Genomic DNA, 18,064 nt, shown 5'->3' with positions numbered 1-18,064 from the left:
TTCCTGGGATTGTGCTGCTAGTAAAGAGCAGTTAGAATGAGCACATGGGTCCTGTTTCCAACTGGAGAAAGCATCCTATCACACACCTGTCTCACATTACTTAGTTCAAATCCCAGCCCTGCTGCTTCAGGGCTACCTGATCTTAAGCAGTTACTTAACTTCTCAGAGATTCTCCTCTTCCAGGAGCAGCCCTGAGCATCAGACAAGCTGACATTAAATGGAATGAGCACAGTACCATGGCACATACCTCCTGCCCAGTTATGTTTGCCGGCTTCCCCCTCATTTACTAGGTATCCACCATATCTCTGGCACTATCCTGTGGGGGCATGGAACACCAAACAAGACTTCAGGCAACGTTAAAATAATGAAAATATATATGCATACAGGGCTGAGGTTGTGGCTCAGTGGTAGAGTGCTTGCCTAGCATGCATGAGGCACTGGGTTCAATCCCCAGCACCACATAAAAAAAAAACAAATAAACAAAATAAAGGTATTGTGTCCTTCTACAACTAAAAATTTTAAAATTAAAAAAAAATATATATATATATATATGTATACTTTTAAATATGATAGTCATTTAGCTGCAGTCATGAGGTTTTAGTCAACAGTACGCATACTATAATATGTACTGACACCCAAATGATACAACTGATCATAAAGCTAGAATTGTTTATGTGTTGAGGAACGTTAAGATGAATGAGAAATGATTAAAATTTGGAGTAAGGTATTGGAAACTGAAATTTAGCCTATGAAGGGTAACCACCTCCAAAGTCTGTTGGCCTTATATTCCATGACTGTCTACCTTCAAATTGCTTTGCTTATAACTGTGTTTAGGAACAGAGATAGTATATTATTGTTCTTTATGTTCCCACATTTCCTACAAAATATTGTCAAATAGTTATTGTTTTGAGAACAGAGCCTCAATAAGTTGCCCTGGCTGGCCCTGAACTCATAATCCTCACACCTCAGCCTTCTGAGTAGCTGGGATGACAAGCACAACCCTCCCAGCCATGCTTACTCAAATCTTTTTGATTGACAGATTACAGGGGAAAAGTTCAAATTCATTACCGAAGCAAATACCACCTATTTTTATGATCATCTGGTGGTGTGTGCTAGAAATAATTTGAGAAAAAGTCATTACCATTAAAAGTCTTTTAAATGGCACAGGCTTTTGCCACTTTTTCAAGTGGCATATAGATTAGACCAAATGGTTTCCAGATACTCTATCACAACTGATTATTAAAAGATATTTTTAGATTTATTCATTCAACAAACATTTACTGAACAGCAACTTTCCTAGGCACTAAATGAAGCAGAAGAAATAAAGAAGATTAATCCAACCTGACCTCAAGGTTTCATTTTAGAATATGAAATGTCACATGTGCCTCAACAACTTACCAATAGATAAAACCCACCACCAGCTATGAGAGAGAGGCAAACCGTGCTGAGAAAGCCTAGACGGGAAAGAACTCACTTTCAAAAGCAAAAACAAGAGACTGACACCATGGATACCTTGCAATATCCCCTCGGTAGAGAGACTTATACTCCCAGTTTGCAGGATCGGGTTTCTTATCTGTTCTGAAGGTTTCTCCTGTCAGAGACTGAATGTCCTCAAGCCAGACAGAACGAAGTCCAGCATCAGCAGCAGTATTATTTCCTTGACTGTGGGAAGAAGGAAAAGAAAGAGGCACTTCAGAGATCTTCCAGTGATATACTTGACATTTTCAGAAATATGGGAGTTAAAACCTTTCAAACCCCACATGGCATCCAACGCACCTAAGTACATGCTACAGGGACAAAGTGGAGTCCTATTCTGGAAAAAAGAGTTTAAAAAATAAAGCAAAACCTCCCACCACTGAATAACAAGAAAGGTCACCACCTCAGATATTAACCTGAGGGACAAAGGTATTTTTTTTTAAGTAGTTCATTTAAGTGACTATAACTGGAATTGCAAGTATACTTATAAACAAAATTTTTTCCTAAAAAATAATTCTGCTCTGAGGCATTTAGAGTACTAGGCAGAGGAAATGATGACACACATTTAAAGGTGACAACCACTGACATTACAGTAAGCTGCCCTCACTTCACCTCACAAATAAGAAAGCACTCAAATACTTTATACTAACTAGGTACTTTTAAAAAAGAAAAGAAAAAAAGAGCCACAATCTTGAATTACTCAGGAGTGGTCCCAGTCTCATTTCTATAATCTCGACTATTCCACGCTTTGCCTGTAGGTCTGTCTGGACCTCCTATAGAAAGGGCAGAGTCATGCCGACCCCTGAAAGTCAAGACCCTTATTTATCTCTTTGAACCAAGTTGCGGACTGGCAGACTTTCAGCTCAGTTACAAATGAATAAAACTGCTTCCCTAGGAGTTAAGTAAGAGGGAGAGAAGGGTTTTCTGGCATCCCAGAATTTTTCTTCCTCTAAAGAAAATCAGTTTATAATGCAGCTGACACAAGAGCTGCCAAAGCAGTCAAAACAGCCATTAACTGTTGCTCCATCTTGGCTTTAGCTCTGCCCAGATGCAAATAAGAATTCTGGAGGCTTCTAAACCATTCCTGGCAGGGAATACAAGAGAATGCTATTTCAGGGATACAAAGTAGCTACTCAATAAATACTTATTGAATGATAATAAAATATATTGTGACTTGAATGTATTTGCCTTTAGGATAACTGTGGAGGGTTTTCTAACTACAAAAACCATAGGGGAAGTGAAAGGAGGAAGGGTCCACTGGCAAGAGATTGATGCAAAACAGAAATAAAAGGAAAGCCAAATGTGAGGCAGGGAGGAAGGGCCATCTGCAGCCCACCCCAGCACATAAAGGAGCCCTCCTATCTTCCCTAGCAGCTATGGAGGTAGGAAGCAGGATGCCCTCTAAACTGTGTACAAGGTGAGGCAGCCTTCCCTTTAAGGTGAAGAAAAGTTCATCCCAGGAAATGAAGGTCAATTAGTAGCTGCAGCCTCTGGGGAAACTGTCCCCAGATCTCCTGAAGTGGAATCCCTCGTGGTATGCTGCCCTCCATGAAGCTGCTTTTCCCTGACATCATGGAAAGACATTCACAACTCACTAATGTCTCAGCACTTGTCTATGTGGAAACAAACAGTTCCTCCAGGTCGACCTTCCCAGGAAGAAACTATAGAATTTAATCACAAAAAAGCAAAAGAGAAGGATAAGAACAATCTATTTTGATCTCAGGTCACTCCAGAAAATAACAAACTTACAAATGCTATCTGGGGCTGGGGCTGTGGACCAGTAGTAAAACACTTGCCTAACATGTTGGGGGCACTGGGTTCAATTCTCAGCATCACATATAAATAAACAAAATAAAGTCCACTGACAACTAAACAAATGCTATCTGAAAGAGAATAAAATCATGGCATTTGCAGGTAAATGGATGGCGTTGGTGAAGATAATGCTAAGTGAAGTTAGCCAATCCCAAAAAAACAAATGCTGAATGTTTTCTCTGATATAAGGAGGCTGACTCATAGTGGGGTAGGGAGGGGGAGCATGGGAGGAATCGATGAATTCTAGATAGGGAAGAGGGGTGGGAGGGAAAGGAGGGGGCAGAAGTTTAGCAAGGATGGTGGAATGTGATAGACATCATCATCCAAAGTACATGTATGAAGACATGAATTGGTGTGAACATACTTTATATACAAGCAGAGGTATGAAAAACTGTTCTATATGTGTAATAAGAATTGTGATGAATTCAGCTGTCATGTATTAAAAAAAAAAAAATTAAAAAATAAATAAATAAAGGTCACTTAAAAAAATGCTATCTGGATCATAAAACCAAGCACAGGCCAAAATTAACAATCTTTCAAGTTCTCATGGTAGTTCCTATATGGTTTCAGGAAATCATTTAACACTTTCCTCAGCTCTAAAGAAACTATCACAATTTAAAGTAGCTTGCTTTGGAAATACAAAAAAGCTAAGAACACAGACCTATGGGGTGTAGCTCAGTGGTAGAGCACTTGCCTAGCATGCTCAAGGCCCTGGTTCAATCCCCAGCACTACAAAAAAAAAAGAATAAAAAAAAAATAAGATAAAATTCAAAGATATCAATAATACATTAATTCACACAGCAACAGCGCACCGTAGCAGGCCCCACCAAGCACTTGGGGATGCAGCAGTAAGCAGGCTGGCCATGATCCTGACCTCCTAAATTCAGTCTGCAATTCAGAACCTTTCTGCTCAACTCCTTTTTTTCCCCCTCCTGAGAGAAAGTATGGGTTACAGGTATAGCACCTGAGACACACAGCACTAAAGAAATCTGGCTCCTCTGAGTCACAGAGGCAGGCAGTGCTCTTGACCAGTGGTCCTCAGAGGGGTGCAGTGTTTGCCTCTCTGTTGGAAACACTCAGGGTCAACTCCACAATTCCTGAAGCAGAGAGCTCTCACTGGCATCAAAGGACTTCCAAGCATACAAGAAAAGCAAATAATCCCTGAGGGTTGCAAAAATCTCAATGGCACCATATTTTTAAGTACACCCTGGAAAACTACTTAAAATTTTCTTCTAATTTGTAGGAACTAAGAAAAGGAAAACGTTAAATGAGTAATAATTCAGTAGCTTCAGCATATTCTATCTGTTCCGTCTCACATACCTTTCTATGCAGAAGGATGTTCAACTACACAAAGAGGAAAAGCTATATCGAGTCCCTATGCTGTGGCCTCTCTGTGGAATGAAATTCCACAGAGCAATTGGTTCAAGGCAGATGAGCAGAGTGAGATATGGGGACACCAAGTCACCCAGGAAAGGAAATACTGTGGTCACAAGCTACTCTAACCCTTCTAACACAGTGTTTCTAAATAAATGTGAAATTAAAAAATGAGAGGGATAAAAAACAATTATTTAAGAGTTTTATAAACTGAGCTGAAAAAATAGAGTGAGACAGGGAGAGAGAAAGCATGTATAGGAGTAACTGAACAAAAAACACATCAAGGCTAAGAACTAAGAGGCTTCTGTTAGTCTCTGTTAGGGTGGAAACCAACAGCCCTCAGGGATGGAATCCTTCACTATGCAGTGCAGTGACACATAAGCCCACCATGTGGCATATGAGCCATCTTTGAGAAAGCCCAAATCAGATTTTGACACCATCATTACTGTGTCTAAGTAGTATTTCTCAAACAAAATAATACCCCTAAATTTTTTTGACAATTTTTCTTTTGCTTTTAAGCTGATCTAGTGATAGAGATCTTTTGAGTGACTGGCTAATTATTCAAATGTCTAACTTGTGGCAACAATCAAGACAGAAAATTCAAATTTAAAGTGCTACAGTATCTGAGCAGAGCAACATACTTGGATTTCTCAGCTTGATTCTGGCTGCTTCTGATGCTCCTGGAAGATCTGTCCTTTCCTGAATCAGAATCTGGCTCAGACTCGCTGCTGCTCGACTGCCGGTGCTTCCTCTTGGTTTTCTTGTGGTGCTGATGCTTCCTTTTTTTCTTTTTTTCCTTCTTCTTTCTCCTGCTTATTTGTGTGAGCTTTCTGCTAGCATCACTTTCATCTGAAGGCTCTGATTTCAGAGGACTCCTTTTTGGGAAAATCAATTTAGAATTATTTTCAAGAGAAATAGAAAAAATTATATATAAATAAGAAAATAATACAGGTAAATATGTAATAGGGAGCTCTATGAAACGCCCACAGAGACTTACTATTTACCCTGATACTGCACAGAACCTTCCTGGGTTACAAATCACCTTAAAGACTTTAAGAACTGAACCTCAAATAAAAATGGATGAAGGAAAAATTTTCATATTAATAGTTTCCTAAATCTATACTTTCATTACATACACATTTTTAAATAAAAGTAATCTATCAGTAACTTTATCAAATAAAGCAGTTTTTAGGCACATTATTAAAAGTACCTTTTCAGGGCCATATATTATGCTGAAATGTCCTTAAGGTCAAAACAAAAAGAGGTTTAATTTGTGGTCCTTATTTTTAAAGATGACAATGAGCTCTTCTTCTAATTACCAAAATCTCTACAAACTCCCTCTTGGATATTAATTATTATCAATTTCCAAAGGCTTCCTGCACAATTCTAGTACAGGATTTCAAATACATATCACCTAGTCTACATCTGTGGAAGAGCACGTTCCTCAATTCAATCACCTACAAAAGGCCTTTCATAGCTGGGGAACGACGTGGCCACTTTGCTTTCTTGGATGTTAGTCTATGTTATATCACACAAGCTACAACACAAGAAGTGCTGAAAAGGCAACTAAAGAAATACCCAAATTCTAATCATCTAAAGATCACTAATGAAGGTAGCAAAGTACTTGAGAATCTCAAAGACGCCATTTCTCTCATGGCCACCTAACTCTAGGGACTGACTGTCATGCACTTGCCATTGCAATGCAAAAGGGGAAGAAGGAGCCCTCTGCAGGGGTGAGGTGGGAGGAAGCAGCCAGAGGTTGCCTTATTGAGTACAGGGAAGAGCTTCACTCACTCCTTCATCACAGGGCTTTCGAGGAGCATCAGCTGAGCTAAGCTACAGAGTGGACCAACAAAGGCTAAAATCAACCTGTCAAAAAGTACCTTGTTGGTGATGACCCTTCAGAAACAAGAGCTGTGGCCTCTTCAGTTTGTTGGCTCAGGGTAGTTACAGTTCCAACACAAAAACTTGGGTTACTCAGCCAGTCTAATTCTGCAGATGCAAAAGAGAGAAAGGATCAATGAAAATTGGCTCAATATGATTTCTAAAGCAGGAAATCCATCCGTCTTATCTGGCATCTCAATTCACAGCCAAAGTCAGTCAGACATTTTGAACACCCCATAGAAGCTCAACAGAATCCATGAAATTTTTATTTCACAGGGCACGGCACTTTAATGTGCTCTTAAATATTTCAGACTGAAATCCTCTTGCGGTATCAGGCTGCAGCTTAAGCAAAAGCCACATAACAGGTGTGGCCTAAAAGGTAACCTGGTTTTCTGTATTCCATCCACATTGTTTAACAAGCTTGAATGCTTCCAAAGCATTAGGTTTTAGTAACTTCAAATTTGATTCATACAAATCATAAAAGTGAAAAATCAAATCATGCATAAAAGCCCACCATGCTTAATGTTCTGACAGAAGGTAAAGATCTTTTTTACAATATCCAATGCTCTGTCTTCATGTAGTAACTTAACAAACCTTTCCGTGTAACAGTACTCTTCTTTGGAAAAAACACATACACACACACACACACACACACACACACACACACACACACACAAGGGGCTGGGCTGGGGCTGAAGCTCAGCGATAGAGCGCTTGCCTTCCATGTGTGAGGCACTGAGCACTCACTGAGTTCGATCCTCAGCACCACATAAAAATAAACAAACAAAATAAAGGTATCGTGTCCATTTACAACTAAGAAAATATTTCAAAAAAACACAAGATGTCAAATTTTAACGCTGAAATTATAAAAATGTTATTAAAATTATCTCTGGGGGGTGAGATTAAATATCTAAAATCTTTTGTGTGTGTGCTTTCCCATAATTTCTGACTTTTCACTATTACTAAATTGCTCATTTTCTAACTTTTAGGAGTCTTGGCTATGAAAGGAGAAAAAGCATAGGATGGAAGTAGCAAGAGGTCCCACAGAGAAGTGGCATTTCTGCTGTCTGGCTTTAGGATAGGAGGCCAGAGCACACACACATCTGAGGAGAAGGAGGCCACGAGACAGAGAAAGACGCAAGAGAAGAGGTAGCTGCAGTTTTTAGTAACTTAAGATATAATTTACATGCCACAAAGTTCACCCATTTAAAGTGGACAACAGTTTTTAATGCATTTAGAGTGGTGCAATCATCTCCTTAACTTTAGAACATTTCATCGTCCCATAAAGAAACTTCACTGGCAGAGCAGCCGATTCCTGTCACCTCCCCTTGGCATAGGCAATCACTGATCTACTTTCTGTCTGTCAGATTTGCCTATTTTGGACATTTAATATAAATGAGCTCATATAACATGTGGTCTTCTGTAACTGGCTGCTTTCACTTGCAAAATGTTGTCCCCGCTGCAGCACACACCACCACACCATTCCTTTTTACCACCAAATGATATCCCATGTCATGGCTATACTGCTTTTCATTTAGTCCTCCACTGATGGACACTAGGGCTATTCCCTCTCTGTGGCTATTGTGAATAGATATTTAGGAGCAAAACTGCTGGGTCACATTTAGCATCCTGAGGTGCTACCAGCCTATTTTCTAAAGTAGCTGCGTCATTAGATTCCCATTAACAATATATGAGGATTCCAATTTCTCCACATCTCACAGACGATCGTCACTGTTGTTCTGCTGATTATAGTCATCCTAGTAGGTATGATATGTTATCTCAATGTGGTTTTAATTTTCATTTTCCTCATGACTAATGATATTGACATCTTTTTAATCTGTTTATTGGCCATCAAAGATCAAAGAGAAGTAACTATCCAAATCCTGAGCTGTCTTTTTATTATTGAGTTCTGAGAGTTCTTCATATATTCTGCATTCTGTCCCTTATGGTAACTGCATCTTACTGAGGACATATCAGCACACATGCTCCCTGAAGACAGGTCCTTTGTTTTATTCACACTGTATCCCCAGCACCTAAGGCAATGCCTAGCACATGGCAGGTATTCAATGACTGTAGAAAAGAGAGGAAGGAGAAAAGATGGAAAATTCCAAAGAAATATTAAATAGCACAGGAAAAAGGGAGAGAGAGACTCCAACTTACTGTCTACAGTAGGCCAAGCACAAGGCCAAGTTTGTCCATCCCTTACATCTTTTAATCCTCATAACAAGGCTCTAGGGAAGTATTTTGATGTCCACTTTACAGAAGAGAAAACTAGGGCTCAAAGGATTAAGTAATTTGTAAGGTCGTATCTAGTAAATGTTAAGCACTGTTACTGTTCGTGCAATCTTTCTTCAACTGTCTCCTTTTTCCTTCTGAGGTTGGCTCACTCCCGCAGGGCCTAATTCCTGGCAAGACATGTGGAAATAGTTCCTGTTGCTAAGATCAGAATTATTTCCAAAACAATCAGATCCTATCATGGACAACAGAAAAGCGGGAAAGATGGAACAAACATTATGCTGGGAGAGTGCTCAAACCAGGATGTCTTTCCAAAAACATCCCAGATAACAATGACAGCTGAAAATAAATGTAAACATAAACATCAAAACAATGCAGAGTGTGTGACTCTCAGAGTATCTCAGAAGGTAAGAGACAAAGCTGCTTAAGAATGCAGCTGATGGGCTGGTGGCTCAGTGGTAGAGCACTTGCCTAGCATGTGTGAGGCACTGGGTTCAATTCTCAGCACCACATATAAATAAATAAAGGTCCATTAACAACTAAAAAATATACATTTAAAAATAATAAGAAGAAAAAGAATGAAGCTGAGGCTTTGACCACGGAACTACTGGGAAGAAAGTAGTTTATAAAGAACTAAAATTTGCCGGGCATGGTGGCACACATCTGTAATCCCAGCAGCTCAGGAGTCTGAGACAGAAGGATCACCAGTTCAAAGCCAGCCTCAGCAATGGTGAGGCGCTCAGCAATTCAGTGAGACCCTGTCCCTGAATAAAATACAAAAATAGAGTTGAGGACATGGCTCAGTGGCCAAATGCCCCTGAGGTTCAATCCCTGATACCAAATTAAAAAAAAAAAAAAAAAACTAAAATTCCTGGGTTTTGAGCCCAAATCACCATGGACCCTGTGTGTGGCCCTCATCTCAAAGTGGGAAAGATATTTGTAATGGTTTAGATCTAAAAACCCCACAGAGATCATTTGTTAGGCAATGTAACAACATTCTAAGATGAGAACTGTAACCTCATCAGTGAATTCATCCACTTAATGAAATAATCTGAATGGACTACCAGCTATGACTGTAGGCAAGTGGGGCGTGATTAGAGAAAGTAGGTCATTGGGAATGTGGTCTTGGTCTAGCCCTACCCCTGACCCCTTTCTCTGTTTCCTGCTACCATGAGCTGAGCAGCTTTCCTCTGCCATGCCCTTCCACAGTCATGTTTGTGGAACTAGTAAGGCCCAGAGCAATGAAGCTGGCCAACTATGGACTAAAACCTCAGAAACCACGAGCCTAGGTAAACTTCTCCTCCTCTAAATTGTTCTTGTCAGTATTTTGTTCACAGCAACAAAAAGCTAATTAATAGTACTGACTAGACAAGAAGTTGGTTCATGTTGGCTAGTATATTTGCTGAATAAGTACAGAATATCATAAGTAATAATCACTAGATGATCATTACTGAAGGAATCTGGGGAAACATCTAGTCCATATTTTTTCAAACTTTTCTTAACCAAGGAATTCACTTTTCTTAAAGAAACAAAAAAAAAAAATTAAGAAAAGTTCAACCTGCAGAATATAAAAGGCAGGGATGGTCTGGCTGGCTGTTCAGAGGGAGGGGATGAGATGCTCTCTGGAGCACAGCTCTAACATATAGCTGGAGGCTCAAAGAGGTTAAGTCATGTGGCCAAGGGCACACATCTGAACCTGGTCATCAATTCTTCATCCAATGCTCTCTAGCACACCATGGTACTTCTCTCTGCTTCCTCACTCAGGAGGTAGCTCTCCTAAAGTCTCCTTGCCATTGTAACCTGAGGCTGTTACGGCAATATTCGCACTGTAATCTCATTTTCTACACATCACTATTCCCACTATATTCTACACTGAGCGTCAAACAACTCAAATCCTCTGGGCACCAGATTAGTAATGATTACTGTGACATGATAAGAGAGTGGCAACAGAAAAAATAAAAACAAAACCCCAAAAATATCTGTCAAAGAAATACCTCCTAAGTGCTAGGTATTGGGGGTAGAGTGGTAACAAAACAGGCTATGCGCACATGGTGCTTAATGATAACCTTTTTATTATTTTTAAAAAATTTTTGGTGCCAGGGAATAAACCCAGGGCCTTGCTACGTTGCTGAGGCTTTGAACTTGTGATTCTCCTGTCTCAGCCTCTGAGCTGCTGGGATTACAGGCATGCACCACCATGCCTGGAACTTAATCATAATTTTACCTGGTCAAATAGTATATTTGGATTGTCAAATTCAACACTAGTTAAACAGATTACTGGAGTCATATAAGAGATTAAAGATGCTTATTTAGTCAGACTGCAAAGTCCTTTCAAGGGTTACTGACATCCTCACATAATTTACACTGCCTGTAGAAATCAAACATGTAATTGTGGCAATACTAAGCAGGATGTAACATATTACAGAGAAGAGCAACAAGGTACCAAATGTTCAAGGCTTAAGAGAGAAAACTGACAGACCTTTCGTCCCTGAGGGCCATGGGTCAGTAAATAAACCACAGGTTGTGACTTGCCTGGAAACTGGCACTTGGTTATACACACACCTAGGAAAGGAAAAATGGTAGAGGTTCGGAGCAGAAAACCACTGTAGACCTATTGCCTAACAAAAATAGGCAGCTACCTGGTGGGACTGCAGCATGTATACACTTCCAAGGTGATTTAACAGAAAGTGGTAAGATCAATCAACATCAAATACTTAATGCTGAAATACTTTCTGTTGTAACTTTATTATACAAATCCACTTCTCTGTCACTACTGAAAATGCTTTAATTCAATCTCACCATTGATAAACAAAGATTTAAACTTTAAAAACAAATTTTGCATTATAATTGGATAAAATATTCCAGTTCTATACCCACTCTACATTCTTTTACTACAAAAAGCAATGATTACTAGTTTCAGTGAACTCAAAAGATGAGTGTCACCCCAGAGATGATAATCTAAAAAACATTTCTAGGGCTGAATGCATTAAATAAATTAGCACATATATTAAGGAAGATGTTTGCTCTTAAAGAATAAATCAAGCTCTTTGTTTTGATCAAACCCCTTATTTTCTGACAATCCAAGAGCACAAACTGAACTTGTATAAAGAATGCTAGCAAACATGGCTGGCAGCTGTGTCGGGATGGTGATGACAGACAATGGAGCCAAGTCAATCCTTCCATGGATGTTAACCTATGGTTTGAAAAGGCTCAGGAATTCCAAAGAGAATGTTTAAACAACCCTGTAACATTGAACATGGCCTCCAACACGGCCCAGCCCGATTTATAACCCAAGTTCTGGAGTCAGAAAGATCTGGGTTCAAACTTACTTTACCATTCATTAGTTGTAAAACTCTGAACAAAATGCTTAACCTCCTGAGTCTTTTTTCATTCAGTAATCTTTTTTTTTTTTTTTTTTAAACTAAAAGCCATATTCTGTTCTGGGCACTAGGAATACAAATGAACCAAATAAACCCAATACTACCTGGTGGTCACCATGCAGTATGATAACGGCCAACCTCCAGAAAACACACCGGGTATAATCAGAGGATTTCAATAGGTTACCAAATACAGACAAAGTTTGAACCAGGGAAAGTTGCCTTGGAGAACATCTCAGCTAAGATCTAAAAGCTGATGAGGTAAGCAAATGTGCTCCTGGGAAGTGTCCAGGCAGAGGAAACTGGCTATAGAAAGGTCTGAACGTGAGAACGCATGGTCTCTCTGGCTAGACCAATGGGGCTGAGGGGAAGTGGGGGCAAAATGAAGGTGGGGAGATTGGGCTTTAAAAAAAAGTGGTTCGAGTTTACCCTAACAACAATAGATGGACATTCTGAGAGTTTTGAGCAATAGTGACAAAATCAGATGTGGTGTTCAAAAGAAAAGCAGGTACTTGGAAGCTAAACCTCCTGAGTTCCAATCCATGGGCAAGTTACTCTGGCTCTGGCTTCCATTTCCTCATCCATAAAAATGCAAAGAACAGCACCAACTTCATAAGGTTGTTATGAGAGGTCAATGAGTTAGTATTTGTTGAGATGAGTTAGTATTTGTTGAGTATTTAGACCAGTGAGTGGCAATGTGTAGCAAAGCCACTCAAAAGAATTATTTCAAGTGATTTTTAAAAGCTTACATCTTTTTTATAATATTTTATAGTGTAAGGCAAAAATCACAGTGCTTCCACTTATAATAGTGAAACACCAGAAGCAGTCCAAATGTCTTTAATGGAAAACTGGCTGAATAAAGCATATATGTGTGTGTATGTATGTGTATATATATATTAGTTGCAGATGAACACAATACCTTTATTTTATTTATTTTATTTATTTATGTTTATGTGGTGCTGAGGATCAAACCCCAGGACTCACAGTGCTAGGCAAGCGCTCTGCCATTGAGCCACAACCAATGTGTTTTTAAGTAAACTCAGTAAATACATTTTAAAATTCTTGCTACATTATGAAGAGTGATTTAGGGAGTGAAGGAAAGACTATTTTAGGAAGTTATTGTAACCCAGGAAATGAGTATGGCAAAAATTAGGTAGTGGTAGTGGAAACAGAAAGAAACTAATAAACTGAAGAACTGAATGGGGCACAGGGAGAGTTGTGGTAAGCACTTAAGTTTGGGTTTGGGTGAATGGCAGCACCATTTTCTAATATATGTAGTCACAGAAAGAACAGAGTTTGGGGATAATAACTTCAGTTTCTTCCCCAAATAAGGGTAGTACACTTGCTTCCCATGAACTGACTTGCCACCTTCCATCCCAACTCTGTCCACATATTTTACTCACAAGCAACAATGTTTAAGGTACACAATCTTAATAAACAATCCAAGGATACAAAGAAGTGTTTGAGAATTGGAGGAATCTGAAACTGGGGGCTCTCTGCTGCTCCTGACCAGTGGCCACTCTGCATTCCTCTTTGTTCAAAGGAAAAGTGGTGCTGAACACAGCCCTCCAGACCCTCTACTGAATGTGATGTCTACTCAAATGCTGGCCTCACTCTTCACAATACCTCAACAGTGGAGAGCAGAGTCCCTCTCATTCTTTTTGGTACTACCTGTCTTTCCTGTCCAAGAGTTAAATATTTTGCTTCCCCCACCACTGGACCTCTTTACCACTACTCCTAAACTTACATCTTTTTAATAATATTTTATAGTGTAAGGCAAAAATCACAGTGCTTCCACTTATAATAGTGAAACTCTAGAAGCAGTCCAAATGTCTTCATTGAAAATTGGCTGAATAAAGCATTTGCCATTCACACAATGGAGTTTGGGACACCAATAAGGAAGCTCTCTACACTTTGCTATAAGAGCCATCTTCCGGATCTAAGATAAAATACAGAATAGTTAAGTGGTTAGGAAAGAGAAGGCAAATGTAGTTAGTTACATTAAGGCAGAAAAAATGGAAGGATAACACTGACCAATGGAAAATGTTAACTTGTGGGGGAAGGAAAAGAACTTTATACTTGGTTTACTTAATCAGGATCGAGAAGCTTTCTTTCTCTGAATATAACTGATTTATATTTTCATCTTTATAATATGTACCATCATTATAGAACAAGATTAAATGAAAAAGAAGAAAAAGCATTCCCTAAAAACTGAAAATATAACCAACATATCTATGTATCAAAAGTGATAGCAAAGGGTCAAGTGGTGTAGAGCGCTCTCCTAGCACCTGTGAGGCACTGGGTTTGATCCTCAGCACCACATAAAAATAAAATAAAGATACTGTATCCACCTAAAAATTTAAAAATTTTTAAAAAGTGGAAGGGGCTGGGGAGGTGGCTCAAGCGGTAGCGTGCTCTCCTGGCATGCGTGCGGCCCGGGTTCGATCCTCCAGCACCACATACAAACAAAGATGTTGTGTCCGCCAATAACTAAAAAATAAATAAATATTTAAAAAAAAAAAGTGGTAGCAAAGCCACTCAAAAGAATTATTTCAGGTGATTTTTAAAATAATAATTTGGGCTGTGTGTAGTGGTGCACAACTGTCATCCCAGTGGCTCAGGAGGCTGAGACAGGAGGATTCCAAGTTCAAAGCCAATCTCAGGAACTTAGCAAGGCCCTAAGCAACTCAGCAAGACTCTGTCTCTAAATAAAATAAAAAAGGTCTGGGGTTGTGACTCAGTGATTGAGCAACCCTGGGTTCAATCCCTGGTACAAAAACAATAATAATAATAATTATTATTACTATTATTATTATTATTCATGAGTTAATAATAAAAAACAAAAACTCAATGGTAACCTCTAGTAGTTACCAGGACCCAACTTTTCATTCTGCAAACTGACAAAGGAAATGAATCAAGTATTCATCCTGTCAAATCTTGCCTGAATCGTATTTTATGGTACCTCAAGAGTCTCTAAGGAATGACAATGCTAATATAGGAGTAAAGAAAAAACTAGAAAATAACCAGTTAGCAACTGGTGATTGCAAAAATCATTAGGTGAAAGGTTGAGGGGCAGCTTCCTAATGAAAGAAAGAGGTTGCAAATATATGAATCCACCAATGAAATCTTTCTTTTTTTAGTACTGGGGATTGAACTCTGGGGCACTCAACCACTGAGCCTCATCCCCATCCCTATTTTGGACCAGACCAGTGAAATCTTACTATCACTAAAAGAGAAAACTATATAGCATACCTTCCCAATATAATATCAAGTGCAAGGTGTTTTCCACAAAAGAGATTATTCCTGAATCTAATTGTTCTCTAGATCTAATTACCAGCTAATAAGAAACAGAAAAGCATTAAATGACATCATGAAGATGTGGTGGAAAATGTCTTCAAGACAAATAACCCAGTTTCCTTTACAAAAAAGTCACCTGAGAATAAAGAAGATATGAAGAAATTGTTTTATACTGAAATAGACATATTCATAAAATGCAATGTAGAGCCTGACTTCTGGATCCTGATTAAATAAACCAAGTATAAAAGGCCATATGAAGACACCTTGGGAAAACTGAACACTGATTCATAGCTAAATGATACTAAGAAATTACAGTTAATCTCACTATAAGTGATAATCTAGTGTTTAAATTTTTAAAAATTATTTTATGAAAAGCACTTTTCCATACATTATCTTGATGCTGGATACCCAGAGCATGTACAATAAATACTGGTTAAGATAAACCTTTAATAAATAAACCTTCAATTTCCCTCCCAAAATAAAATACACTCTCATCTTGTTTAAAGGTCACTATACTCCCTTATCACCAGCCCAATCATATTTCCACACTAATTGGATTATTTTGCAGTCTCATGCTTTTCCTCCTCAGGTTCTTCAAGACTCTGGAATACTCTTCCACAATCTCTACTTGTCCAAATCCTACTCTCTTGAGGACGGTCCCAAAGTTAGCTCCTACATAAAAATAAAAAGCCTTCTTTGAATCTTCCATTAGAAGTTGTTATTGCTATGGTTCACCTCTGACGTCTACAACATCCTACTTTGTACTGTTATTTTTTAGGTTCCCTTATGGAACACATTAATTCTGAGTAATTCTAGCAAATATTTATTGAACACTTACTGTATTCTTAGTTGCTAGCAAATGGCTAAGTGGCTTAGCTAAGTATACTTCAATGTAGAGACAATTTCCCTGGCCTTATTGATTATAGTCTAATAAGGATTACATTAACCACATAAGAAACTACAAACGTTAAGAACTGTTACAAAAGAGAAGTGCAGGAGCTAAGAGAGGATAGAAAGAGGTGTGTTAAATTAAGTTTAAGCTAAAAATGCCTCAATATGTGCATCCTTATATGGTAAACTATAACCTGCCTTGGTAGGCCAAAGAACAATCTAATTTAGGAGTAAAGAGTACACTCTTCTAATAAATATTTGAATCTTAGTCAATCACAGTAGCTCAGTTAAGTCACCTGCAGGGAGCAGTTGACTCCAATAAGATAAAACACTGAGCTGTAACCATTTAAGTTGTGGCTGTACCTCACTTCCACTTTCTATCCATAAATGTTTCTGACCAGTTGCATCTCAGGAGTTCTTTGGACCTGTTCTGGTTCTGACTATAAATTCGGGAATAAACGCCAAATAAGATCTTTAAATTTGCTGTAATTTTTTTTTGACACATCTTACACACAATTGGGCCCTTTCACATGAAGTACATGACTTAGGATTGTCCTTTTTTTTAATTTTTCTTTTTTTCCTTTTGGTATCAGGAATTGAACCCAGAGGCTTATCATTAAGCCACAACCCCAGGCCTTTTTAAATTTTGACACATGGTCCTGCTAAATTGCTTAGGGCCTCGAGAAATTGCTGAGGCTGGCTTTGAACTTTCGGTCCTCCTGCCTCAGCCTCCAGAGCCTCTGGGATTAAGGCGAGCGCCTCGGTGTCCAGTGAAGGATTGTTTTTTAAATAAATTCACTGTGTGTCTCAATTTTTAACAATGCATCCCTCTTCAGATGTTTAAGGCTTAAACAAAATAATGTAGGGCTACAAAGAGACACACAGTAAACTCTCAAGAACATTTTATTCTTTTCACGACTAGCTACGTCCATTTGGAAAGAACCTGATTAGTCTTTGGATTCCAATCCGTAGCTCTAGGTCTGCCAAAAGACAGAAATTCAACAAGTATCTTACAAATAAATAGAACATTAAAGGTGGAAATATGTAAGAACATCCAGCATTTGCATCGGGAGTCTCTTTACAATGTGGAGCACCGTCATTTTAAAGGTGAAGTGAAGCTACGAGAAAGAAAGAAGTCCGACAATATCTTGGTCCTAGCTCCATAGCCTCTTTTCCGTCTTTCCTCCTCCTTCCAAACCTCGACAACCCTCGCCCCCGAAGACGCCCTCGAGCCCCACACCCCGGGGCAAAGCGCGGGGCCCTTCCCAGAAGGCTTTGCAACGCGCGGAGAACTCTGGGATACAAACGGATAAACAAACCTAAGACAACACACGCGACCCGGGCCCGAGAGACTGGCCTTAACCTCGCCGGGTGCTTTCTTCAACATTTTTGTGTGCTCACCTTTCCTGGAACCCCCACCATCGGGGGCCTCACTAACGCCCGCAAAGGCTGGGAACAGCGCCATGCACACAGGCCGCTCCGCCGTTCCTCTCTACGGAAATGGCCCCTGCCGGCGAGCGCCGATTGGAGGACTCCACCGGTCGCAGTGCACTCTGGGAAGTGTGGTTTCCCTGGGGCTCGCCGGGACTCGACCTCAGACCTTGTGGGGCGGGACAAGAGAAGCGAGGTGCCTGCCGGAGGGGACCGGGAAAGAGGGCTTCCTTCCTGCTGGTTGGTGCCCTCAGGCTTCTGTGAGAGCCTGAAATGGAGGCGCTCAG

General features: G+C 39.5%; 1 protein-coding gene across 2 annotated transcripts in view; it reads right to left on the bottom strand.

Moving 5' to 3' along the window:
• The window catches only part of Nrde2 (NRDE-2, necessary for RNA interference, domain containing), a 49,960-nt gene extending 32,134 nt beyond the window's left edge, over positions 1 to 17,826 (bottom strand). For both annotated transcript variants that reach the window (XR_013343784.1, XM_026394236.2), the window contains exons 1-4: positions 17,748 to 17,826; positions 6,546 to 6,654; positions 5,304 to 5,537; positions 1,513 to 1,662 (exon numbers count right to left, since the gene is read on the bottom strand). Coding sequence is in view for 1 of the 2 variants with exons in the window: in XM_026394236.2 (XP_026250021.2) it covers positions 1,513 to 1,662; positions 5,304 to 5,537; positions 6,546 to 6,654; positions 17,748 to 17,811 (557 nt within the window). In the remaining variant the exon portion in view is untranslated. The remainder of the gene's footprint in view (positions 1 to 1,512; positions 1,663 to 5,303; positions 5,538 to 6,545; positions 6,655 to 17,747) is intronic.
• Between the last annotated feature and the right edge of the window lie 238 nt (positions 17,827 to 18,064).

The sequence above is a fragment of the Urocitellus parryii genome, chromosome 6 (assembly GCF_045843805.1).
Source record: "Urocitellus parryii isolate mUroPar1 chromosome 6, mUroPar1.hap1, whole genome shotgun sequence".
Taxonomy (NCBI): Eukaryota; Metazoa; Chordata; class Mammalia; order Rodentia; family Sciuridae; genus Urocitellus; species Urocitellus parryii.
The sequence above is the reverse complement of the archived record's forward strand: the minus strand, read 5'-3'. Positions and strand labels throughout refer to the sequence as shown.